The following is a 27,332-nucleotide window of genomic DNA, read 5'->3' on the forward strand; positions in this document are numbered from 1 at the left end:
TAAAGGGCAATATGCACAAAGAATGTGAATTGCCAAAAACAAAAGAAGAATAATGTAAAAGTGGAGATTTATGTAAAAAGGATTTAAAGGCGCTGTAAGCGATTTTGTGTCGTTCAATTAGCCATGCCCCCTCATTCCAAAACCCCGCCCTCCAAAGATAATTTTCAGACCAAAACAGAGAAAGAGAGAAGCATTGTTTGTTCCTTTGGCTGTCAAATTCAACAGTGGCACAATAGCGCCCTCAACTGACAAACATTATGAATCACAGCCTCAATGATCCACTTCAAATACAACATTATGGGAACAAGCAAAATTATGGACAGGTGAAAAGCATTAATGTCCGCGGTTCACAGACAAGTCTACAGCTGTCACAGAGACCGGTGAGATATCTCAGGACACTCATTTCATTCATATCTTTAAGGGAGTATGAACATTTTTGCATAGATTTCCATGAAGGAAAACAAAAATAATAATAAATCGCTTACAGCACCTAAATTAATGAAATATTGATCTGTTTCTCACCTAAACCTATCATATCGCTTCTGAATAATTGGATTTGACCACTGGAGTCATATGGATTACATTTATGCTGCCTTTACATGCCTTTTTGTCTTTTATGTTTTTGGTCACCATTCACTTGCATTGTATGTACCTACAGAGCTTAAATGTTGTTCTAGAAATCTTTGTTTGTGTTCAGCAGAGAAAGAGAATTTTCATTTTTGGGTGAACTATCCCTTTAAGAGCCAAGCTAGAGTAGAAGATTTTCAGTGAATAAAGTCTTTAACTACAAAACCATGGTATGGTTTCAGAGTACTTGGAAGATAGCTCACAGGTCATATGGATTACCTTTAAGGTACATTTATTGTGCTTTTTTGTCCTTTTGGAGCTTGACAGCCCCTTGTCACTGCTGTTATTGTATGGAACAGAACAGCTTAAACATAATTCAAAATATCTCCTTTTCTGTTAAACGAAAGACAGAAAGTCATACAGGTTTGGAATGACAAAGATGACAGAATTTTCTTTATTTAATGTGTTTTTGGCTAACTATTCCTTTAAGCTGGAAATAATTGCAGCATACTGATCCTTGAACAATGCAACAAGTCCCTGAGTTGTTTCCAGCCCCAGGGCCATAAATCATTCCAGAAATAAGGAAAGCCATAAAACCTTCCTCACTCCTTATGAGTTTTGCAGCAATGTGGGCATTTATGGTATTTTGAGAATAGAGAGAGAGTTAGTGGGGGGTCTGAAGGAGGCAGAAAAGAGCATGACCTCATCTACATGCAACAGAAATACAGAAAGAGTGAGAGAATTCAAGAATGTGTCTGAGATCCTGTGAGGTATGTTAGTCCGAAAAATACTTTCTGTACTTGGCAGAAAAAATATTGAAGCTACAGCTGTCAGAATGGACATGAAGCTATGAACTACAAGCCTGGAAGGACCAAACTTTGTATTTAACAGTGCCTATAATAAGTATTCACCCCCTTTGGATGATTTTATATTTTATTGTTTTTAAATATTAAATCATAATGAAATTAATTTGGCTTTTTTGACACTGATCAACAGAAAAAGACTCATAACACATTTCTAACAATTAGTAAAAATGTATAACAAATATGAACACAATATAATGGTTGCATAAGTATTCACCCCTTCAAGTCAGTATTTAGTATGTTCATAGGTCATTAAAAACTTGGCACGACACTGCAATTTTTCCCCATTCTTCCTTGCAAAACTGCTCAAGCTCTGTCAGGTTGTGTGGGTATAGTGAGTGTACAGTCTTTTTCGAGTCCATCTACAGATTTTCAATTGGGTTGATGTCTTGTTCTTTTGTCTTTATGGTGTTGTTTTTCCCAAGATACTGACTCACTAGTAAGTCGACAATACAAAAACAGGCATATTTATACAAAAAAATCCCTTAAAACACCTTGAATGTGCACAGGTGATCTCCATTTAATGAACTGAGTGAATTCTGAAACCAGGTGGTTGCAGAGTGATGATTTAGGTGAGTTGCATTAAAGGCGGTGAATACTTATGCAATAAATTACTTTGTGTTATATTAATAATACTTACAAAAGTAAGTTGCATTATGGAATTAAAATAAATTATGAATGTCTTTATGTTGACTTCAAATTGTGCTTGATTCTCTCTATGAATACTGTAACACTCGGATAACAGGATCAACCAGGTCAAGCATGTGAAAAAAGTTACGACCACAAAATTCTTAATTTGAAACACACAGACATAAACACACCCACTCACACAAACACACAAGCACACATAAATTCACACAAATAGCTCAGCTTGGGGTCAAGTATGTGGGCTGTCAGAGAAAAAGTCAACAATTAACCAATCAGATGAGGAGGTCAGCCATGTCATATGAACTTAATAACAGACTGCAAACAAAGGAGAATCTACTGCAGTTAGTCACACTGTATCATCATTAACAATATTGCTGCATAACAAGTATTATTGCTATGAAAAAGCATGAAGAATGGAGGTTTTGCATCACTGGCAATATCAATAGATTGATATAATAGACTGCATTGTCAAACTTGCTGCATAATGAAAAACTAGTATAAGTAAAGTATGTCTCAGGTATACTAAAGCTATACATGAAAACATAAACATGATTAAACATGGAAAATCAATCAAATACAGATGTTTTGTGATATTAGAGAATGAATACAGTGGCTTCAAAAAGTATCTGGACATTCAAGACACGCCTAAAAATGTATGAATGTGAATTTGATACCAAAATATCAACACATGTGGCTTTTATTTTAAAGAAAGACTGCATAAATACACTTCCCAAGCAAATGAAGGCAAAACAGTATTTGGACACATTTTGGTTGTAAAACATTTGTGGAACATGTTCATAGTTGGACACCTGTGTGAATTTGAAGGGAACTGACTTTATACATCCACTAATAATTACCATGAAACTGGTTTGATTCCAAAAATTACTATGAAAAGTGACGTTAGTAATAAGAAAAGCTCTAGCATCAGTTTGTTTGCAGATGCCCCTTGGTTTGATATTCTATAAAATGTTCAAATACCATTTGTGACCACTGCAGATATAAACACACACAAACATACAGACTTACCTGTTCTCTTGTCTATTCTCTTGTTTCCTTGAGCCTGTTGTGTTGGGTCTATTTCCCTGTAATAATTAAAAATCACAGTATGTCGACTTCTGGCATTCCCCTTTAACAAAAATGAACTCAAACTCTCAAAGACACAGTTCAAGCAGGAGCATTTGGGAGCAGTATGAAGAAAATCTCAAGAGGCGGTAACCATTCCTGCACAGACGGTTGCACTACTCCCCTGGGTCCTACACTCCATTGATTCATGTTACAAGTATGAATCAGGTGGAACTAGTGATGTCATCGGCTAGGATTTCCACAGAATGTGATTCATCATCCAAGAACAGTGAGAGCCGAAACGCTTTAAACAGTTCAAGGTGCAATAAAGATTCTGTCATTGTTTACTCTAGTGTTACAAAGTAAAAACACCATAAAAGTCCCATAAAGTACCATAAAAGTACTTCAAGCTGCAAGTCATTCTGAAGCCATACAACTGCTTTGTGTGAGGAACAAACTGAAATTTAAATAATTATTTGCTGAAAATCTTCCCATCTGCCATTAGCTGTTAAATCTCAATCATGCTCATGTACATTCAAACAAGGTGTGTCAAGACACGTCCCATTCGTTTTCACTGTGTGGAAAAGATCAGCAAGGACATATAGCTAAACCTCTCATTTTGTGTTCCACAGCAGCAAATAAGTCATATGATATAGGAACGACACCAGGGTGAGTAAATAATGACAGAATTTTCTTTCCTTTTTTTTTTTTTTTTTTTTTTGCTAATGCTAATTTGTAGCATAACGTTGATTTCCATAAACAATATGTTTTCTCATTCTTTATTTATAAAATAAAGCAAAAAGCAAAAATTGCATTTACAGTTATGCACTAACATTGGAAGTACATGGGCCAGTCTATTAACACAAGTTGTAAACTTCACATGATTTTAGTGTGTTAAAAATTGATTACTGTAACTTTATAGTATGAAGTTATATCCAATATTTGCCATGACTAACAAACTGTGTAATCCTGTTATTGGATGCAACACAGAGAGTTATGTTGGTAATGGTTACGTCTAGTAGCTATACTTTTAAAACGGTGTGTATTTAAAGTTAAAGTTAAGTTAAAGTTAAAATATTTTTTTTTTTGTGGTAATCAACATTATGCCACAAATGCTGATGATTGAGCTCAACTTGCGTTGAACCCGGAACATTCCTTTGAGAACCACAGAACGAGAGACATGGCAAGAACAGATCAAATATACAGATAAGAATTAAAGAACAAACATGAATTGTGCATGCTTGCAGCTGGCTTTTCAGCATTACAGGAAGTGACAGAGCGGATCAGCATGCACAGCTGTCAGTCATGAAGGCAAACATCCAGTGCTGAGTCACCCATTGACCATTTTATGGCACAACAAGAGGGAGCATTAAATTAATAGCTTGTCTGAGTGGAAATTTGAAAGAAATCAGGTCATAATGGATGACTAAAATCTGTCTAGAAGTCTATAAGATTTAAAAGCCATTTAGAGAGATAGAGTACTTGCAGTGTGCCAAGCACATTTTCTCAAATTATCTCCCTGTCTTGTCTACCGGCTGTGTTATTTCTTTCTTTAGCTCTCACTCTATAACATTTCAGAGGGAAAGTATTTGCCATTCCAGATGTGCATGACTTTATTTCTTCTGCTGAACACAAATAAAGATTTGTAGAAGAATATTTCAGCTTTGTAGGTCCATACAATGCAAGTGAATGGTGACCAAAACTTTGAAGCTCCAAAAAGCACATACTGTAAAAGTAATCCATAAGCCTGCAGTGGTTAAATATATGTCTTCAGAAGCGATATGATAGGTGGGGTGAGAGACAGATCAATATATAAACTCTGGTGATTTTTGGGGTGCCGCAGGCCATTTTCACACTCAAATTTAAAAGCTCACCATTCACACATACATTTTTCAGAAATCCCCCCAAATAAAAAAAGAGTCTGATTATTTATAAATAATATTATATGTGTCTATACTCATATGATAAACAGAGTTAATAAAAAAATCCAAATTTGTAAACATGTAATTCTGGTTCTGTTTACTCCACCTCACTTTGAAAAATCTTATATCATTCCACTAGATGGCAGCAAGCACTTAAAAATAATTCTCTATCACATTCCATCACAACATACAGATCTGAAATGTAGGTGGTGCTCTAACGCATTTTAGCCCTCAAAGATGTGCTCAACCATAGATATTAGTCTAACTTTCAGTTCATGCACCACCCTGATTGTCACATCAGATTTCTCGGCCTATGATTGGACTAGAAGCTCAATTAAGAGTCATTAGAAAGATGAGATCCTCCCCTTTGCGATGATGTCTAACATTTTATCATCAATAGTGCTTTTTCTGCTGGATGACATTTTTGTTCTGGACATCTAAAATATAACATTAGATTATTCAGTAAAAATGGCAATTTTTGTAGAAAATTGTCTAAAGTGAAAGCAGATATAAAGTTTTTAGCTATTTATGGCTTACAACAGCAGTGATCGGCACAAAAAAAGATACTAATGTATTTGATAACTTACAGAAATCACATTTCACTTTGTGATACTTTTGAAAATCATTCGAACTGTGGTATTAGGGGAACCAAATTTGAACTGTACACTCGCATTCCTGAGAATGACATCTTTCATTTGATATATGACTTGGCCTTTTTGGTGCTATTTGAAGGACATTTTTTTTTCCATATAAATATTTCTATCCCATTTCATCTATGGGTCTCTAATTTTCAACACTGTTGAATGTTTTAGGCCTTATTTTGTTATTTAATTTAACATACATGCAGAAGTGATGGATAGCTCATTAAAGTTCAGAAACTACGCTTTCAAATGATACCTTATATGCCTGACTTATGCATATGCAGAACTTAAAGTTTTAAGTTTAAGGGGTTCTCCACTTTCACTTTCACTTCAACATTTTTCTTTTTTTGTTTTTGACAATTTGCATTGTCATTTGTGATGCATATCACCACCAACTGGACAGGGAGGAGAATTTATAGTAAAAAAGGATTTAAATATTGATCTGTTTTTAAACCACAGCTATTATATAGCTTCTGAAAGCATGGATTTAAACACTGGCGTCATATGGATTTCGTTTTTGATGCCTTTATGTGCTTTTTAGGGCTTCAAAGTTTTTGTCACCATTCAGTTGCAATGTATGGACCTACAGAGCTGAGAAATTCTTCTAAAAATCTTAATTTTTGTTCAAAAGAGGAAAGAAGGTCAACGATTGTGAGTAAACGATGAGAGAATTTTCATTTTGGGGTGAACTATTCCTTTAAAAGTCAGAGATTTAAATATGAACTCAACATCAGTTTTATAGCTCTATATTTTTACTGTACTGTATGTTAACAATAGTCCTATTTGTTCCTGGTTTTATTTCTCCTAAGAAATTTAGGACAAACATCTGAGATAAAGTTGATACAATGATGCAACTTAGCTGAGATCTCCATAAGGTCACCTGAGCTTTGAAAGAGCAACCTTTGAGCAATAACATTGTCCTGTGGGGGTGGATATTTGTCACTCCTTAGTCTTGTAGTAGTCAGAGAAAAAGAGAATTGCTGTGAAATTATTGCAGAATAGAGTCAATCTTATCTTCAGGAGGGTTCAATGGAATTTTGGAATTGATGTAGGTTTGCGCTATAAGATCATATGTTATTAAAGTGAGAAGCCATTCTGCGATCAATGAGGGAAAGAGGGTGTAATCTGTGATTTTTGAGGATTGTGAGTGGAATCTGTCAGAGAAGGGGAGGGGGTGGTCAGTACCTCACCCCTGCCTCGCTGCTGCTGCTGCTGCTGCTTCTGCTGCTTCTGTGACAGTTTCCTCTCCAGACCACGGATGTCTGAGTCCAGCTCCGCCTCAAAACGATTCAGCTCTGACACCAATGTCGCCTGAGCAATGTCATGACAACCAGGTGACACATAGTAGATTACATAAAGTGATGGAAATTGTAAGGTGTGGTTACACAAGTCACCATTTGGAAATTAAGAAAAATGAATTCTTTCTAATGTATGTGCTAAATTGAACTTTTGACATTAGAACAGTCACAAGACACAAAGCAAAGACATAAAGTAAGATTGTATTTTGTGGAACTATATGAAGGCAGACACTCACCTCTATAGAGGGAGACTGGTGTTTCACTGATGTGTAATTTAAGGATGAGTGTGACTCAGGCATCAGAGACTGAAAAACATAACAAACCCCAACAGAGACTTCAGCATTGTACAAAACTGTTAGTTCACATTTAGATAACCAAAGCACTGATACAGGCTTCTGCAATTGATGTATTTAGTAATAACTGTATAAACAACTGCCACAACTAAATAGAAATATTCAAAGTTTGCATTATCATCATGATGTCATATAAGCCTAGCCAATGAACCAATGATGATCATCAATGATGGTCATGATCAGTAGGAATAATTAAAACAAACAGTTATTAAACATTATGAATTTCCAATGACAATTGCTGTCAATGTCCTGTATAAAAATCACAAACAGTAAAATGATATTACTTGAAGATAAATTAATGGTTTCCAGAGTCATGGTGTGCATCAAAAGATGGGCAGTTGACCTATATAATTAGACTTCAATTGTTTCGCCTTGTTTATTTGTTACCTAGAGCTTTGGCACTGTTTTAGTGCCACAGTAAAATATTTCAAAAGTAAAGTTGTAACATTATGAGAATGAAGTCGTAACATTATGAGAATAAAATCATAATATTTTTAGGAACAACGTAAAAAGTAGCCTAAAAGAATAAAAGTCGTTAACAAGAGTACGGTTTAAAATGCAAATCTAACGTATCTTTAATGCATAACCAGACATATCCAGTAAATTGCCTCTTTGGTGCAATCATAAATGGGAACCAGTAATTGGTGCTAAAATAGTAGTGCCCAAACTATGTCCTGCGAGCTATCTGTTGCCCGCCGATTACTCTGATGTGGCCCGCGAGAGAAGCACTGTGTGTCGCTGTCATGTACAGCCACATTTCACAGTGCATTTATCTCCACTGGTGTGTTGTCTTTAGTTGCCACCAGCTTCAACCATTGGATGAGTTCAGGAGTTTGGAATCCTCCAGATTTCCACGGATGAGGCGCCATGCAACTAGAATGATGCGTTTGTTTTTATAGGAGTGGTATTGGGTTAGATCCTTTGCTCATATTCTCGTTCTTGATAAAATGTCCAAATACCATGCATTGTACAACTGAGCAGAGAGCGAACGGTGAGTGGCTGTACCAAGTTTAGTGAGTAACACAGAAAAACAGAAAAACAGAACAGAAATTATGATTGAATTACCGATAAATAAAAAGTCATTCCCTAAATCACATCATAGTAGGAAAATGTAACATATTCTGATTATTGTTATGCATCACACCAAAAACTGCTTGTGTTTTGCAGTAACACAGAATGGCATCAAAATATTATAATATTTGTTACATTAATGCATGGTCAGAAATGATCTTTTCCAATAATTGCCATATGGATATAATTTTCAGAGGAATTTGTTTATGAGGCATTTTTTCTAAACATATAAAATGTACTGTCTTACTTTTATTCAAAAAATATTTTATGAGATAATGTATAATGCTACTCTTAAAGTAACAGAAACCAGGCCCCGTTTAAACATTAGGGTATTTTTTTTTCCCATTTTGAGGCATTTTTGCCTCGAGAAGAGAACCCCTTAATTTCTGCCATTGCATCACTGTTCTATTACAAGTGTTCTTGGAGAAAGAAATATCCTTTGTTAACACAAAATGTGATTAAAACTTGCATAATATTAAGCATATCATAAAGATGATTCAATAATGGCATCTAGCCCCCAGTAGAAAAAGTTTGGACACCCCTGTCCTAAGGGTATGGTTAGATCTGCATATATATCTTCTCCACTTTGTTGTTCTCTACCACAGTAGGCTACTTTGGTGTTTTTTCCTTATGACTTCATTCTCATAATATAATCTCGTAATGCTACAACTTAATTCTCAAAACATTACTACTTTAACCTCACAATGCTACGAATTTATTCTCAAAACATTACTACTTTAACCTCACAATGCTACGACTTTATTCTCAAAACTTTACTACTTTAAACTCACAATGCTATTAATTTATATTCGTAATACTACAACTTTAATCTCATAAAGCTATGACTTTATTCTTATAATATTCTGACTTTTATCTCGCAATGCTATGACTTTACTTTCTTATTTTATAAGAATCATCTTCTGACGTGGTCCATGCCTCGCAAAATAGAACTTATATATGCATCCGTCCACAGTTAGACAAATTTTCTATAAATGAAGATGATTTAGTACTGTGGCCATCCAGCCAAGATGACTCAAAGGGCACACCACAAAAGAACCATAGAGTGACAGCTAAAGACTTGAATGAATCTTTGGAACTGGTAAACATCTCTGAGTCTACTATACAGAAAACATTAAACAGGAATGGTGTCCATGGCAGGACACCATGAAGGAAGCTCCTGCTTTCCAATAAAACATTGCTACACACCTGAAGTTTGCCAAAGACCACCTTGACACTCCACAATGCAACTAGGAAAATGTTTTGTGGACTGATTAAACTAAGGTTGAATTGTTTGGGAAGAACATGCAGCATCGCATATGGTATAAAAGGACACCACATACCAACATAAAAACATAATCTCAACGGTGAAATATGGTGGAGGGAGCATCATGATTTGCAGCTGCTTTGCTGATTTGGGGCCTTGACCCCTTGCCAACATCGAGGTAAAAATGAATTCCCAAATTCATCAAGATATCTTACAGGATAATGTCAGGGTGGCTGTACACCAGCTGAAGCTCAGTAGAAGTTGAGTGATGCAGCAGGACATTGATCATAAATATCCAAGTAAATCCACTACAGAATGGCTTCAAAAAAAGAAAATCCACCTTTTGGAGTGGCCCAGTCAAAGTCCAGACCTTAACCTATTAGAGATCCTGTGGAATGACCTCAAGAGAGCCGTTCACACCAGACATCCTAAGAAGGGATGGACCAGACATCCTAAGAAGAGGAGGAACGGGCCAAAATTCCTTCTGGTCTAATCCACAGCTACCGGAAACGCTAGGTTACGGTTATTGCTGCCAAAGGAGGATCGATCAGTTATTAACTCCAAGGGTTCACTTCCTTGTTGCACAGCACTGTAAATGTTTAATTAGCTGTGTTCAGTAAAGACATGACATATTATAATTGTTTATGTGTTATTAGCTTAAGCACAACGTGCTTTGTCTATACTTGGGACTTTGATGAATATGAGATCACCTATTAATGCATAAAACCAGCTAATCCCAAAGGGTTCACATACTTTTTCTTGCCGATGTATATATAAAAGTCTACACTGATAAAGAGATATTTATCTCTTAAAATATGGTTGCACCCAATGATGTGGAAAACTGATGACTGTGGTCTATTATTTTATCATGTTTCTAAACAAGGGTAGACAAACTAGCTCATCTGCACAAGCATTGTGGAAACAGATGCAATTTTTTTTAGAAGAAGGACCCTCTCTCACTTTCATTCTCTTTACATACTTTTTGTTTGGATGTTTTGTAGGGGTAGTAATTGTCAAGGATCCTTTGATATTTTATCACCACAAAAATGCATATCACAAACCCCTTTATGTTTAGTGATATAGTACTTCAATATGGTCCTTTACAAATGAGGTTTTTCTGTTTTAAGTGTTTTAAGGTTTCACTGAATTTAGTAAGTATGGTTTAATATGACATTGCTTTGAAACTGCATGTTTTATATTCTGTTCTTGCTTATAACGCTGTAAAGACCAAAGTGAACTGTACAATGCTTCTGATTACATTGTGTATTACCATACAAAAGCGTATGTTAAATGTCTACTTAATTTTTAAGAAAAATTCCAAATACTTAGCATGCAAAACAGCAACAATAATAAGAAGATAGTGGTAACTGTACAGTACAGGATTACACTATACAAATATAAGTTTCACAACTCCCTGTAAAAACATTCCATTTGGATGTTTTTGATCATGTATGGTCAAGCGCATTCCTGCAAATCATTATAATCTACAGAAAACACCCACCCACTGGCAAACATTCTTTACAGAAATAGCTTGCTAAAATGAGTCTTAATAAATCCATGGAGTTTGTGTCAGGTGCTGCAGTGATAGTTAACTGACATGCAGTTTTACAGCTAATTCTTACCTGAGTACATTCCTCCACTGCTGCTCGTTTTCCAGGCTCAAAGTCAAAAATGCTCTTCGGCTCTGGGTTCTTCCCTATGTCACCCAGATCAGCCCTGTAACCCAATCCCACACACACATAGGCCACTTTACCAAACATTCATTGTTGGTTCATGCAATAACAGATCTTAAACATTACTACTGTTTTCTCTCTTTTAAAACTCAAATCTCTCTCTCTCACCAGTCTGGAAGGGCTCCGTGCTGGGTAAGCGTAAAGGGGTTTGAATGCCCATCCTGCTGGGCAGAGTCTGGGGAAGGAGAAGATGACAACCTCCCTGTAGATAGATAAAGAAAAGAAATGTCAAATTAACCAGCTTACAGTTTTACAGTTGAGTTGGATGGATGGATGGATGGATGGATGGATGGATGGATGGATGGATGGATGGATGGGGTTATTGGGTTGATTGGATGGATGGATGGATGGATGGATGGATGGATGGATGGATGGATGGATGGATGGATGGATGGATGGATGGATGGAAAACTGTATTGAGTTATGCGGGATGGATGGATGATGGATTGATGAATGGATGGATGAATGGAGATATAGGTAATGGATTGATGGATGGATGATGGATGGATGAACAGAAGAATGGGGGATGGATGATGGATGGATGGATGGATGGATGGATGGATGGATGGATAGATAGATAGATGGATGGATGGATGGATGGATGGATGGATGGAGAGATGGAAGGAGTTATGGATGATGGATGGATGGATGGATGGATGGATGGATGGATGGATGGATGGATGGATGGATGGATGGGTTGATCAATGGATAAATGGATGGAGATTTGGGGGATGGGTGGAGTTATGGGTGATGGATGAATGGATGGATAAATGGATGGATGGATGGATGGATGGATGGATAAATGGATGAATCAATGGAGTTATGGGAGCTGGATGGAGTTATGGGTGATGGATGGATAGATGGATAAATTAATAGAAGGATAAATGGATTGAGTTATGTGGGATGGATGGATGATGGATTGATTGATGGATAGATGGATAGAGTTCTGGGTGATGGATGGATGGATCATTGTTGCATAATCAAGTTCTGGATGCAGTCATATTAAATAGACAGTGCCCAAAACACAGAATAATGTTTACACGTCAAATGTAACTAGAGAATTTAGCTACTTACGTTCTCTCCAGTCAAGCTCAGCCTCTACAAAAACAAAAAAAAAAAAAAAATTTAAATTAGTAGAAATAGCAGATACTAAATGCATGAAACTAAGTAAGCATTTTTTAATCTGCATTGAACTTCAGATGTTCGACATAATCATTATTAACATTGTAAAAAAGTGGTAACCTCCAGTTGGTACCCTAAGGAGCCTTGTTACCCTTAAAATTATGTTACTACATAAAGCACATGTTTTAGGTTAACATTTTCTTCAATGTAAAAACTAACTGATCAATATCTAAGGGCTAGTGATCAGAAAGCTACTGGTTAAATCCCTGCATGTTTAATTCATAAACTATAACTATTTTGCACTTGAGCAAAACACCAAACTCCAGGTCGCTCAAGGGAAATTGTTCCTGTAATAAATGTGCTGAAAATCACTTTAGATAAAAGTGTCAGCTAAATGACTACTTACTCTCTATTTCAAGACTAAAAGCTCTGTAAAAATAAGATACCATGTGAAATTCTCACACGAAAGCCCTTTATTAAAGTCTTTCTTTGTATAGGCACAATTAGACTCAGTCAACAATGGTGTCCATGGAAACACATTGAGCAAGTCAGATAATGCTGCAATTTGCTGTTCATAATTACTCAATTACATTAGGTAGTGCTCCAGTCATTAAAGTCGTTTAGTAGACAAGCGGTAAAACTCAAGCATCTGTTTATTAATCAAGCTCAGGACTTTTGCCAGATTTCCTTGAGGGCCTTTGTGAAGTTTTGCATAACAGCAATTTGTGGTAAAGCACTGCAAAACCCTACAGAGAGAGAGAGAGAGAGATAGAGAGAGAGAGAGAGAGAGAGAGAGAGAGAGAGAGAGAGGAGAAAGAGAGCAAATACCCTCTGGTTTCTTGTGGATTTGTCTGAACATGCTCCTGTACCAGTCCTTGGGCTTGTTTACGCTCTGGAAAGAAAAATTGCATTGCTTATCGTTGCAAATAAAAACATTATAATATGGCTACTTACTGTAATTACCATAATAACACATAACCTGTCCATGACCATTTTTAACAACATCAAGATTTTATGGATGTATTAAAGATTATACATTATAACCTATATTTTAAGCGCTTTAGGTGAATTTCTTTTACGTTTAAATGTGTTTAATTACCTTTTTGCTAGTTCATGTGAAATGATCCCATTTAACAAATAAAATTTAAAAAGGGACAAATATGCATGCACAATAATTATAAAAGAATAAGCTAAATGCTGTTCTATTGCATTCAGAATCAGCATCACCTCTTTCATTCGCATGTCAATTTCGACCCAGTGAAATTTAGGCTTGTAAAACATTCATAACCCAATGGTTTTCATTAAAAACCATATTGTAACTCTCTCTACATTTTAAAATAAATAAATAAATATCTATTTGGAATAATAACAGACACATTTAAATATTATTAGGTAGTATGCCATTTCTTTTTAATTTGCAAAGTTGAGCATCCTTTGACGTTTCAAAATATATATTAACTACAACCAAACCAGTGAGATACATGTGAAGATATATATTTTTAATAAGATTATATAAAATATTTATTTGAATATAAATAATGTAAAATTTTATGACTAAATGTAAAATGTATATCAATATCCAATGTAAGAATTACTAGAAATTTGAATTTCCTGATGCCTCTTAAAGGGATACTTCACTCAAAAATAAAACAAATACTGTCATCGTTTACTTACCCTCATGCCATCCCAGATGTGTAAGACTTTGTTTCTTCTGTAGAACACAAACAAAGATTTTTAGTAGAATACCTGAGCTCTGTAGGTCCATATGAATGTGAATGGTGACCAGAAGTGAATGGTGACCAGAACTTTGACGACTTTTTGGTTTAATCCATGTCTTCAGAAGCAATATGATAATTGTGGGTGAGAAACAGATCCATTTTTAAATCCTTTTTTCTTTTTTTTTTTTTTACAATAAATCTCGATTTTCACATTCTACCAGGCAGGGAGTCGAATTTATAGTAAAAAAAAAAAAAGGACTTAAATATTGATCTGTTTCTCACCCACACCTATCATATCGCATCTGAAGACATAGATTACTTCTAGGATGCCTTATGGACCTTCAATGTTCTGGTCACCATTGGCTTGCATTGTCTGGAGCTACAGAGCTAAAATATTCTTTTAAAAATCTTTGTTTGTGTTCTATAGAAGAAAGAAAGTCTTACACATCTGGGGTGGCATAAGGGTGAGTAAATGAGAGACTTTTCATTTTTGGGTGAACTATCCCTTTAACTAAAAATGGCTCAAAACAACATAGTGGTCAAAATCTGTGAACCCAACATATTCTTTTTCAGATTTTTGGCTGCAGAGTATTATATCTCTTAAAAAAAAAATATATATATATATATATATATATATATATATAGTATGTATGTTCATTTTAAAAGCCTGACAAAGTTTGGTTCCTGTACTAAAAACTATGTAGTATTAATAAATCATTATTAACCACTCCCAGGTCAAACATTATCTGAATGGAATAGGTGGGTTAATACAGTATAGTTTAGATGGAGTAAATCCTGTCACACTGCAGGACACTGGTTTCCAAAAGTATTTCATATCAACTACCAACATATTGTTCAGTGGATAATATGTGGGTCAAAACTTTACAACCAAAGTGAGGTACATGATAACTGGCACATTGTGGTGTTGTGGTGTTTACTAGCATGCCCTCTCAACCTGTGATCCTTGGCAGTGTTCGGTTGTAAGTGTGGTAAATGAATGTGCACAGATAACAGCTTTTTAACTCACTGAAGATATAAAGAGTGAATTCATTATGGAATTACAGTGGTTTAGTGAGAGTATGTTGTGTGGAGACTCACAGATCGAGATGCGATTGGCATGCCTGTTTCATCTACAGGACCGATTCCAGAAAACTTTATCAGTCGCTCCTCTCGTGGGGCAAAAGTCCGAGGCAACGTGGCAGAGCATCCACTTTTCATTACACCATTAGATAATTCATCTGAGAGCATAACAGAAACACTGGTTAAAACATAATCAACATAATAGAAGTAATCAAAGTAATCAAATTTGGTAAAGAGGATGAGAGATTTATCCAATACAAGTGCACTACACTTTCCCCATATGGAACATACAGATAATAATGACTATATTTTAAACACCAACTTAAAAACAAGATTAAGATTGGATTCATTTGGATTTCTGTCTCATAATCCTATAGAGGATTTACCGTTTGTCTGTGTACTACCATAGTACGATCCAAAACTGTGTGTTGGGAATCCACCTCCATTGACCTCAGCAACCTGATTGAAACATTAGAGCATAGTGTCACAAATGCATAAACACTGAATAAAAAAAAAAAAAATTGTAAAATGTCAAATGTTTATAATTCCTTAGGCAAAATCAAAATATTAGCCTATTTAAAAAAACAAATTTTTACTTTCTAGGTTGCTCATTAAATCTAAGCAAATTAATGACACTGACCATGATAACGCCTTTGTACAAGATGTTTTTGCTTCCACTGAAGCACACAAGATGCTCTTTGGAACATTCTCAATTAATTCCAGATGACATGGATAATACGGTATTGAACAACTTCAAACAAAAAAACGTACCATGGCCCAGAGGTGCAGAACACAACAAAATTTACAAAGAAATCCAGCAACATTACAAAGAAATGCATCCACACACAAAGAAATTAAGTCACAATGCCTAGAAATTGAGCCACAACACAAATAAGACACTAACCAAGGAAAATAAGCTACAACACAAATAAATTAAGTCACAACACAAAGAAATTAAGTCACAACACAAAGAAATTAAGTCACAACACAAAAGAAATTAAGTCACAACACAAAGAAATTAAGTCACAACACAAAGAAATTAAGCCACAACACAAAGAAATTAAGTCACAACACAAAGAAATTAAGCCACAACACAAAGAAATTAAGTCACAACACAAATAAGACACAAACCAAAGAAAACAAGTCACAACACAAAGAAATTAAGTCACAACACAAAGAAATTAAGTCACAACACAAATAAGACACAAACCAAAGAAAACAAGTCACAACGCAAAGAAATTAAGTCACAACACAAATAAGACACAAACCAAAGAAAACAAGTCACAACGCAAAGAAATTAAGTCACAACACAAAGAAATTAAGTCACAACACAAATAAGACACAAACCAAAGAAAACAAGTCACAACGCAAAGAAATTAAGTCACAACACAAATAAGACACAAACCAAAGAAAACAAGTCACAACGCAAAGAAATTAAGTCACAACACAAATAAGACACAAACCAAAGAAAACAAGTCACAACGCAAAGAAATTAAGTCACAACACAAATAAGACACAAACCAAAGAAAACAAGTCACAATGCAAAGAAATTAAGTCACAACACAAAGAAATTAAGTCACAACACAAAGAAATTAAGTCACAACACAAATAAGACACAAACCAAAGAAATTAAGTCACAACGCAAAGAAATTAAGTCACAACACAAATAAATTAAGTCACAACACAAAGAAATTAAGTCACAACACAAATAAGACACAAACCAAAGAAATTAAGTCACAACGCAAAGAAATTAAGTCACAACACAAAGAAATTAAGTCACAACACAAATAAATTAAGTCACAACACAAAAAAATTAAGCCACAACACAAAGAAATTAAGCCACAACACAAATAAGACACAAACCAAAGAAAACAAGTCACAACACAAAGAAATTCAGCCACAAATAAATTAAGCTACAACACAAATAAATTAAGTCACAACAAAAACAAGACACAACCCAAAGAAATAAAGCCACAACACAATGAAGTTAATGACGCCTTCACGTGCTATCGGATTTAACGTAAATAAGAGTTTCCTACTCAGAAGTTGCACATGAATGACCCCTCAAGTCATAAATTACGACTGGGAAACTCTGAGATAATTTTGATACCCAAGTTTCTGAGATGGGAGGAGTTTTAAACTTTCAACATGGTGTAGGAGAGTACGGTTTCTGTAGGGAGTGACAAGTTTTAATAATTTTTCTGAATATAGCTAATTGTTAGTGCTTGCCATTTCAGTCATATTTATTTATGTATATCAGCAACCATTTGATGCATGTTGTACATTTTTACAACATGAAAATAGCTTGTATTTGACCAAAATTCCATTATCGTCAGCAAGCTAAATGTAATATGTGATATGTATCATGGTGACAAAATAAAAGTTCCTTAATACAAATGTATGAATAAACTTGGTCTCGTCCATGTTTCCTGTTCTTGCCGATAACAAAGCACTTGAATGGGACATTCTTGTAATTACCACTTCAGACATGGGAAGTAGGATAATTCCGATAACACAATTAAATTACACCACAACACAAAGAAATTAAAGGAGCACTCAGTAATTTTTTCCTCATTTAGAAAGTTTTACTCCTAAAAAAATGTACTGTAATTTTGAAACATATTTATAAAATCATGAGCACTCACATTAAAATGAAGACTCCAGTAACATCATTAACCTTATAAATGCTATTTTATTCTACATGGAGAGAGACGCCTCATGGGGGCTGCCATGTTAGAATCACATGACCAGCTGAATACTACTCGCTTAATTTCAGTAAAAGCCCTGTTTAATGGACCCTTAATCATGAATTAAGTTAATTATGGCTGCCTGTGAATAGTGTATTTCTATAATGCTGTTGTTAACAGAAAACTATTGCGTTTGAATGATGCTGCATCCACACCAATAGGTGTCAGTGTAAGTTCAAGACGACAAATTAGTGTGCACCATAAATCTATAACATAATCTTTTTTAAAACAAAACACAGGAAAAGTGCCCGACCACTAGGGGGCAACATCGACCTAGTGAATAATGTTTAGGTCATAATGATAACACCTTCCCAATGTGAGTAAAGTAGATTTATGTTTTGATTATGTTATGATTTTAATTATGATTTAAATACATTTTGGCAAAGACATTTGTACATGTGAATCTGAGTATTGTAATTAACTCGCTATGGTATGGTGTTGCCTCCAGGTAACATAACACAATTTGAGTCCTTTCTTAATCTTTGTGTTGTAGCTTCAGTTCCTTGTGATGTGGCTAACATGATTTGTGTTGTAGCTTAATTTATTTGTGTTGAGATGTCATTTATTCATGTTGTGGCTTAATTTATTTGTGTTGAGATGTCATTTATTCATGTTGTGGCTTAATTTATTTGTGTTGTTGCTTAATGTGTTTGTCTTGTGTTGTCACTTGATTTCTTTGTTTTGTGAAATTTTGCTTCCTATGTCAATTTTGTTGTGCACCTCTGGGCCACTGTAAACATTCATTAGTAGATTATATTCTAAAAATATATTTATAAAGAAAATAATTGTGTGATAGTTTACAGTTAATAAACTTTACAATATTTTGTATTAATGCCACAAGGGGGCAGAACAATATAAATTGTGAAGCTGCACATACTCAGTCAATGTGAAATTGCTCTGTAGAAATGTCCCAGTTAATACAAGTTAATCAAAACTCTTAAATTGGTGGTGTGATGTGGATTATTTTCATAGGGTGTTTAGTTGCACTCAAAACTATAGCAATTGCACAAATTGTCACTGATGTTTCACGTTTATGCTCTTGCCTTGTGTTGTGAAGATGCATGAGTTGAACTCTTGTGGAATGGACTTATGGGAGGTGTAGGAAGACCAGGAGAGATCACTACTACTTCCTGTGTCATATCGGGAGTCATGAAGGGTTGGTTCGCTCCACTGCTGGGAAGAGCCTCATCTGAGAAAATGATCCGTGAGCCATTCAGATGGTCATACACGTCCACTCTTTTCTGAGAGAGAGCGAAAGAAAGAGACATTTGATTTAACAACCTAGAAACAGAGTCTCGATAAACTAAAACACTAATGAGACTCTCAGTCTTATTGTCAACTATAACAGTACAGAATATCCTCGCTCTTTACAAATCTTCCTATCGGAAGACCACGTTCCACCCTCTTGCAGAAAAAGAGCCCTTTGCGACCTTGTCGTTTGTGGAGTCACAACAGGAGAAACTCATTACTACCTCATTGCACAGCCCTTAAGTGTTTACACTCCCTAAGGTATGACCCCTGGCCACAGCATCAAGAAGAGGTCACCAGTGCCAGCTATCAAGTCTGAGTAGAGATAAGAGGATGCTGGGTAGGTTTTGCCTTACCCAAATGTCTCCTCTGCTGTCTGATTTCTTTTACCTATCCCTATTGACTTGAATCCCGCAATCTCTCCCTTTCCACTCTGTCCGTGACCTGAATAATGCTTCCTCTCTCGGTTTGAACTCTAGGGGTCATGGGAAGATCCCTGTGTTCTCACAGAGGGTGAAACTGTATCTTGTTAAATCATCCAGATGCTTTTGTAAGCGAGGGGACAGGGCTTTTTCATGGAAATCCAAGTCTAGTCCATAAATAGTCCTCTCTTTCTCTCCTTCAGTCAATGTGTTAGTGGTTGTTTTAGCGTCTCTTTCTATCTGTGTTTTCAGGGCATCTTTCAAGGAGATGCTGAACAGTCTAGGCACTGCCAAGGATCGTAAGTAACCCAAGTGCAAAGTACTTCACAATGACTAAGATAGATTATTTGTTTGTGAAATGCTGAAGGCCCGCTTTGAACTTCAACAGATGCTGAAATGTTTTGAGGGTTAAGAAGTGATTTTCAGATTTGTACATTGAATACCAAGTGGTGAAAACAAAGTAATAAAGTTGTTTATTGTAAAAAAGTTCAAATAAAATAAAAAAGTTAAAAACAAAAATGCTTTTAAGTAATAATAATTATAACTACTGGATAAATTATTAACAATATTTATTAAGTTTTATAAATATGAAATGTAATATGTATATTATTAATAATATAATATAATAATAATGTATGTTAAATTATATTGATAAAATACATAATTTCACATAAATACAATTACATTAATTTAAATTAAATAAATAAATATTATTAAAAATGAGATTACATAATTAAAATAAATCTCAGCATCCAATAATTCACTGCACATTGTGGTCGGAAACAAACCATGTTTATCCTCATTGCAAGTGAACAGAAGTGAATATTTTATGTAGTCGCGGTTGTATATTCTTTTACCTTTACTTTGTTCATGGTTTTTGAGGATGAGGGCATGTCATACAACCTGTCCATGTTGACATCTTTCTAATTTAGTTAGCTTTTATCAAGTATCAAATTAATCTTAAAATACAGTAAAGTTTCACTTGATGCACAACCCTTAAAGGGACAGTTCATCCAAAAAAGAACATTCTCTCATCATTTACTCACCCTCGTGCCATCTCAGTTTTGTATGACTTTCTTTCTTCTGATGAACACAAAAAAGATTTTTAGTAAAACATTCTCTGCTCTGTGGCTACATACAGTGCAAGTGAATGGTGACAAGAACTTTGAAGCTCCAAAAAGCACATAAAGGTAGCTAAAAAGTAATCAATACGACTCCAGTGTTTTAATCCATATTTTCTAAAGCGATATGATGGTGTGGGTGAGAAACAGTTAAATATTTAAGTTATTTTGTATTATAAATCTCACTATTATAAAGTGATATCACTTTCACATGCTTCTTTTGTTTTAGGTGATTGACATTCTTTGCGCATACTGCCACATGCTGGCAGGGAGGAGATTTAATAGTAAAAAGGTCTTCAATATTGATCTGTTTCTCACCCACACCTATCATATCGCTTCTGAAGACATGGATTTAACAACTGGAATTGTATGGATTTCTTTCTAGCTGCATTTATGTTGTTTTTGGAGCTTAAAAGTTCTTGTCACCATTCACTTGCATTGTATGAAGAGCTGAGAAGCTTTTTCTAAAAACCTTTGTTTGTTTTCAGCAGAAGAACGAAAGTCATACATGATGGCATGAGGGTGAGTAAATGATGAGAGAAATTTCATTTTTGGGAGAACTATCTCTTTAACTTCAACAATTAAAGATATGAGAAGCATTTGTTTCTACTTTTTAAAGTTGATAAGCCTATTTATTTGGCTAACCTATACTGTAACTATGCATTATTATTTGGTTAGATGCATTTTACTTGTATTTAGCATGTTTTTTGTTTCTTGATCTACATGGCCCTACCAGAACATCTTGTGATGCATTTTTGGGTTTAGACCCAGCACTTTTTAGCCCAAATCTTACCTGAGACTGCATGTCATCTGCAGGGGTCCTACTCAGTAATCTCTCAGATGTCAGATTGACTGCCTAAAAGAAAGACAAAAGAACAAAATGCAATAAAAAAAACAAATAATGCCACCAAAAGGCAAAAACAAATACAGAGGGTAAATCCTTCATATGCTTTATGGGGGGGGTGGGGGGGTGGGTATAGATAATAAATTATAATGGCCTCAACTATCCAATCAAAAAGTAGGTAATCTTAATGTAAATCCTGTAAAGCGGTTGTAAAATGCCCAGCCCCATTTGAAAATGCCCACTGATTGGGAGGTCCCCAGTTTTGTTCGGCAGAGACACAAGTCTTGACCAAAAGCTAGATCATATTTTAATAGTTTTATGAAATTATATTATAGATTAATATATAAAATGATTGGTTGGGCCAAGACTCACTGGCCTCGCAAAATCTACTAATTATTACCCTTTACAAATCTCAAAGACTGCTTTAAAGAGAGGCAGTCAACATGAGCTATTTTTAGTGCTGTTAATTAAGATGTAATAGATTATAGGGTAACACTTTATTTTAAGGGTCCACAATAATGCACTAGTTAAGCATGAAGAAGACAGTAATTAACAATTAATTGAATGTAGATATAAATTCAAAACAAACCAATAACTTGAATAAGTACAATTTTCACTCTACAACAGGGGGTGAGTGCGTGCGTGCATGTGTGTTCCAGAAAAATCAATAGTACTGTTTTAAAAGACCTTGAAATTTCATGACGAGTATCAGCAATGCAGCAACATAACCCATCTCATTCGGTGAGTTCCTTAGAAACAATGAGGCCTATTATGCTGAGGACTGTTTTTACAGCATTCTGAACATGCCAAACTTTAATGTCAAATTAATGTTAACTTTACATGTTATTTATTCTCTTGCTGAAGCGTTCATTAACAGTCAAGCATGGACCCATGTTTTATATGGGCATTAATTATTCATTTCATTGCAGAGCCCATATTGTAAATGGGTGCATGCTTATTTTGATAAATAAAAACATTTTGCCAAATGGTACTCTTGAGTGTTTACTCTTAATAGTTTAGCGTAAAATAGTAAAGGGTTGGTGGGCAGCACTTTCTTTCCATATTTTCCAAGGGGCTTTACATTTGGAAATCTCTTTTTAAGATAGGTCTATAAGGTACTATAAAGAACTAAACTTGTCTTTTTAAGAGTGTGTTTTGTCTGATATCAACTTATTGTGCAAAACCAGATATTCACACGAGTGTGAAACTAATGGCGTGGGCATTCCTGCTCTGTTGCTATGGCATTGTATAACAAAACAATGACCAGGGGTCAAGTTTTCCAACAACTTGCATTACCGTGTGAAAACCAAAACAGTGTACCAGATCAAAATATATTTTAAAAGATAGAGAATCCAAACACATGAAAACATTAAATAATAATAATAATAATAATAATAAACAACTAAAGTTACTAAACAATAAAAATTGTTTCTAAAAAATTTGTAACACTTTACAAAAAGGTTGTATTTATTGACATTATTTACTGCAACTAGTTAGGCACCATTAACAAGTAATTAGTAATAATTTTATTACAGGTATTAATCTTGGAATCTCTGATTTCAACAAATACACAAATTAGTTAATGCATTTTTTAAATTAGTATAATAGGAATTAACATGAACAAACAATGAACATAATAATAAATGCTATAAAAAAAATCACTGCTCATTGTTAGTTAATGATAATTACTGTAATGCATTTACAAATAGAACTTTATTGTAAAGTGTTACTATAAATTGGTGTTTAATAACCCCTTAAAAGTACAACTGGGTCAGCATAGCAACCAAGCAGTCCCACACATTAAAAGTTTCATATGACTATAGCTTTCCATCTGACATCAACATTTCCCACTCTGAGAGTGAGACCATGAGCCAAGCGCTCCTGCTGTAAAGAGATGTGTTTTCCATGTGGGATGAGTAACTATGAACCAGAGACCATAATGATTGTGCTCAGTTTCCTGAATGCATATGAACACTGGGACACAGAGGATTCAATGATGGTTCATTCTCTTTCTCTCTTGTTCTCTCTTTCTCTTGCCCCAGATGACTCACCAGTCTTGAATGAGCTCCATTACATAACAGAAAAACAACAATAGAGAATATGTGTGATTCACAATGATCTCTCAGTGCATGAGACCCCCTCACACTTATACACAGAGTGTATGCATGTTTATGTGCATGAATGACCTGCATTTTCTATATGTGCTTATTAACATAGATGGATTTACATGCGCTATATCAATTGTTAACAAAGCAATAATTCACCCCAAAAAGACAATTCTGTCATCATTTAGTCACCCTCATGTGTTCCAGATTCACAAGACTTTTTTCCATGGAACACAAAAGGAGGAGTTAGGCAGGATGTTCACCCTGCTCTTTTCCATTCAGTGAGAGTGAATGGGGACAGGTACTGAGGAGCTCCAAAAATGAAAAAATAAAAAAGCACCATAAAGTGGTACAACTTGTGCACTATATGTTAAGTGTTCTAAAGCCAAACGATAGCTTTGTGTGTGGAATAGAATTCAATTTAAGTTGTTCAGTAATAACCTTGCCCTCCACCGTAGCTTTCAAATCTCATTCGTGCTTACACATATTCAAAGTTGGCACGTTGTGATGAGTTACAATGCCTTTCGGCATCACTGAAATCCAACCTGGTGCAATGCATCTTCATTCAGTATTGAATATACATGAATGTGAATGATTTTCGAGAGCTGCAGTGGAGGGGAGGATTTTCAGCAAATAGCAATTTAAATGTAGTTCATTTCCTTGCACAAACATTGCTTCACAAGACTTGTAATTAGTACATTATTCATATAGATTACTTTTATGATACCTTCATGGTGTTTTATGTCATTTTTGGAGCTTGAATGCATCCTCTCCCATTCACTTTAATTGTATGGAAATGAGCAGCCAAGACATTCTGCTAAACGTCTCTTGTGTTCCATGGAAGAAAGAAAGTCATAGAGGATTACAACAACAAAATAAATGAATAAATGATGATAGAATTCTCAGGCCTGGGTGAACAAACCCTTTAAACAATATACAAAACCAATGTGGGAAAAAAAATTACCACATTAGTGTGCCCCAGCAGTTACAGTAAGTCTGACGTAATATACATTCATGAGGGTATAAGACACAACTGTGTTTGCAAGCACTGCCTTTGACATTTCCAAAGATCTTATACACAAATGATTCATGTTAACTATCTTCAGCAGTCAATTTAATCAGTATGCACAAGGGCAAAAGAATTGAGTTCACTGAATTACACACTATGTCCATTCATGTTTCACAATGAAGACCAGGGCGAATTGAAGGAGTGTTTGTTTAATGTACCGTCTTGTTGCTGCATGTGCTGAGAAGACAAAGAGAGTCAATGTGTGTTTGTGGGTGTGTGATTATGCGTTTGTATGGACCTGTCAGTCGATTATGTCCTGCGCATATTATCCGTTTAAATAATCTCCTCTAAACTGCCTGAAATGGTGGTGGTCTAAAACAACTCAAAGTCTCAAACTCAAAACGGTTTCTGCCTTGACATGCCAGTAAAGTCACTGTAGACTGGCCATTTTTTGTATTCTCATAGAAAACATAGGAAAATTCTCACACAAAATTCACCTCTGCAATGCCTATAAATGTTGACTCGGTCTCGCCCTGCCTTGGTCTTGACTTGGTCTCAACCCCTCAAAGACTTGGTCTTGTCTTGGTCTCGATACACTCTGGTCTTGGTCTTGGTTTAGGTAGTCTTGACTACAACACTGCTGGACGGCACAGCTGTTGGCTTCTTAGACCATTATTACTTTAATGAGCACTGTGAGAGAAGCTCCGTTCACACGGTCAGTGTTTGGGATTAACAACCGTGTTCAATAATGTGTGACTTGTCCTGTTCATACAACAGCGTACAGGATCGACTTAAATACTGTATATATCAATGAATAACCAATGTCAAGATGGCAACTTCAATAACACTGGAAAGTCTTATCACAATTGATATACAGTAACAACTGTGTTATTTAAAGAGCATGTTATATATAGAATGGACTACTACAATGCTCTTCTGGCAGGACTTCATGCTTGTACGTTTATAACTTTGCAATCAATCCAGAACGCGGTGGCACGATTGGTCTTCAACAAGCCCAAAAGAGTGCACGTCAATCCTCACTTCATCCTCACTTCAAAGTAACTGCACTGGTTGCCAATGGTTGCTCGCATCAAGTTTGACGCATTGGTGCTGGCTTTCAGAACAACCACTCAAACTACACACCCCTCTATACATTCCCTACTTCAAGTGCCCTTTCCGAAGTTGACGATCAGTGGGTGAGCGGCGCCTTGTGGTGCCATCTCACACAGGTAAGTCGCTTTGGATAAAAGCATCTGCTAAATGAATAAATGACAATGTGGAGTATTTCAACCAAAAATGTCTTAACCCTAATATCACTCTAAATGTGAAAACAGAACACATTTTATTATTGTCATTCACTCTCTAATCAAATCATATTGATAAAGTAAAATGCATAAATCAACTATGGTGGATACCTCAACAATATCAAACCTGGGGGCCTGGGTAGTTCAGCAAGCAAAGATGCTGACTACCACCCCTGGTATAGCGAGTTCGAATCCAGGGTGTGCTGAGTGACTCCAGCCAGGCTTCCAAAGCAAACAATTGGCCCGGTTGCTAGGGTGGGTAGAGTCACGTTATCTTCCTCATGGTCGCTATAAGGTGGTTCTTGCTCTCGGTGGGATGCGTGGTGAATTGTGTATGGATGCTACAGTGAATAGCATGAGCCTCCACACGCTCTAAGTCTCCACGGTAACGCGCTGTGCAAGCCACATGATAAGATGCGTGAGCTGACTCTCAGAAGCGTAAGCAACAATACACCACCTGGATGAGGCAAATCACTGCATCACCACAAGGAATTAGAGCACATTGGGAGTTGGGCATGCCCAATTGGGAAGAAAAGGGAATACATTTTTTAAATGTTATTTAATTGGTTCTCTTTGCATCTTGAGACCAAACTGTCTCTTTAAGGGAATCAGTTTGATTATAGAATGTGGTTGTCACTCTCATTTATAAAACACATTTGTGTGAACATAGACTAAGCACTCTACAAAAAACTGTCAACTGTATTCTGCTGCTGTGTGAACATATCCAGAGAGAAAACATATCACCCCTCAAATCTCTCAAGAAGAGGGAGAAGGACTTTTGAAACACAACCTAATACGGTCAGGTCTTTCTTAGACATCCGCTCATGAAATATGTGCAGATCCCTCCTCAGAACACACAGAGCTTTACTGATGTTTGTTTTGAAAGCTCCAAACTATTTTAACAGATTACTCAAAACTAAAAATTTCAAGCAAGCATCTGCAATGCATAAATGCTACATTCCACTGACAGCAGGCTTGATTTGCCATTTATTTTGGTCTGGTACATACTGTGGTGGAAGTTGTATGTCTAAAATGTGCAATATTTTGGAAGTTATCTAGGCCTCATCTGTAGGGATGGGAGTCATAAGGAATTGAATTATTCTGGTTCCGATTCCACAACGATTCATTTAGTGATTCTTTCAGTACTTGAAAAGACTAAGAATAAGTCATTTAGTTCCTGCATTATTATT

General features: G+C 35.6%; 1 protein-coding gene across 6 annotated transcripts in view; it reads right to left on the bottom strand.

Moving 5' to 3' along the window:
• The window catches only part of LOC127620789 (vinexin-like), a 74,512-nt gene that overhangs the window by 17,373 nt on the left and 29,807 nt on the right, over positions 1-27,332 (bottom strand). For all 6 annotated transcript variants that reach the window (XM_052094027.1, XM_052094028.1, XM_052094029.1 and 3 more), the window contains exons 2-12: positions 21,674-21,736; positions 19,133-19,330; positions 15,729-15,801; positions 15,361-15,500; positions 13,373-13,436; positions 12,497-12,520; positions 11,531-11,624; positions 11,312-11,405; positions 7,238-7,306; positions 6,889-7,014; positions 3,105-3,160 (exon numbers count right to left, since the gene is read on the bottom strand). In XM_052094027.1, the coding sequence (XP_051949987.1) occupies positions 3,105-3,160; positions 6,889-7,014; positions 7,238-7,306; positions 11,312-11,405; positions 11,531-11,624; positions 12,497-12,520; positions 13,373-13,436; positions 15,361-15,500; positions 15,729-15,801; positions 19,133-19,330; positions 21,674-21,685 (950 nt within the window). In that variant the 5' untranslated portion in view covers positions 21,686-21,736. The remainder of the gene's footprint in view (positions 1-3,104; positions 3,161-6,888; positions 7,015-7,237; positions 7,307-11,311; positions 11,406-11,530; positions 11,625-12,496; positions 12,521-13,372; positions 13,437-15,360; positions 15,501-15,728; positions 15,802-19,132; positions 19,331-21,673; positions 21,737-27,332) is intronic.

Source organism: Xyrauchen texanus, chromosome 27, assembly GCF_025860055.1.
Source record: "Xyrauchen texanus isolate HMW12.3.18 chromosome 27, RBS_HiC_50CHRs, whole genome shotgun sequence".
Lineage (NCBI taxonomy): Eukaryota > Metazoa > Chordata > Actinopteri > Cypriniformes > Catostomidae > Xyrauchen > Xyrauchen texanus.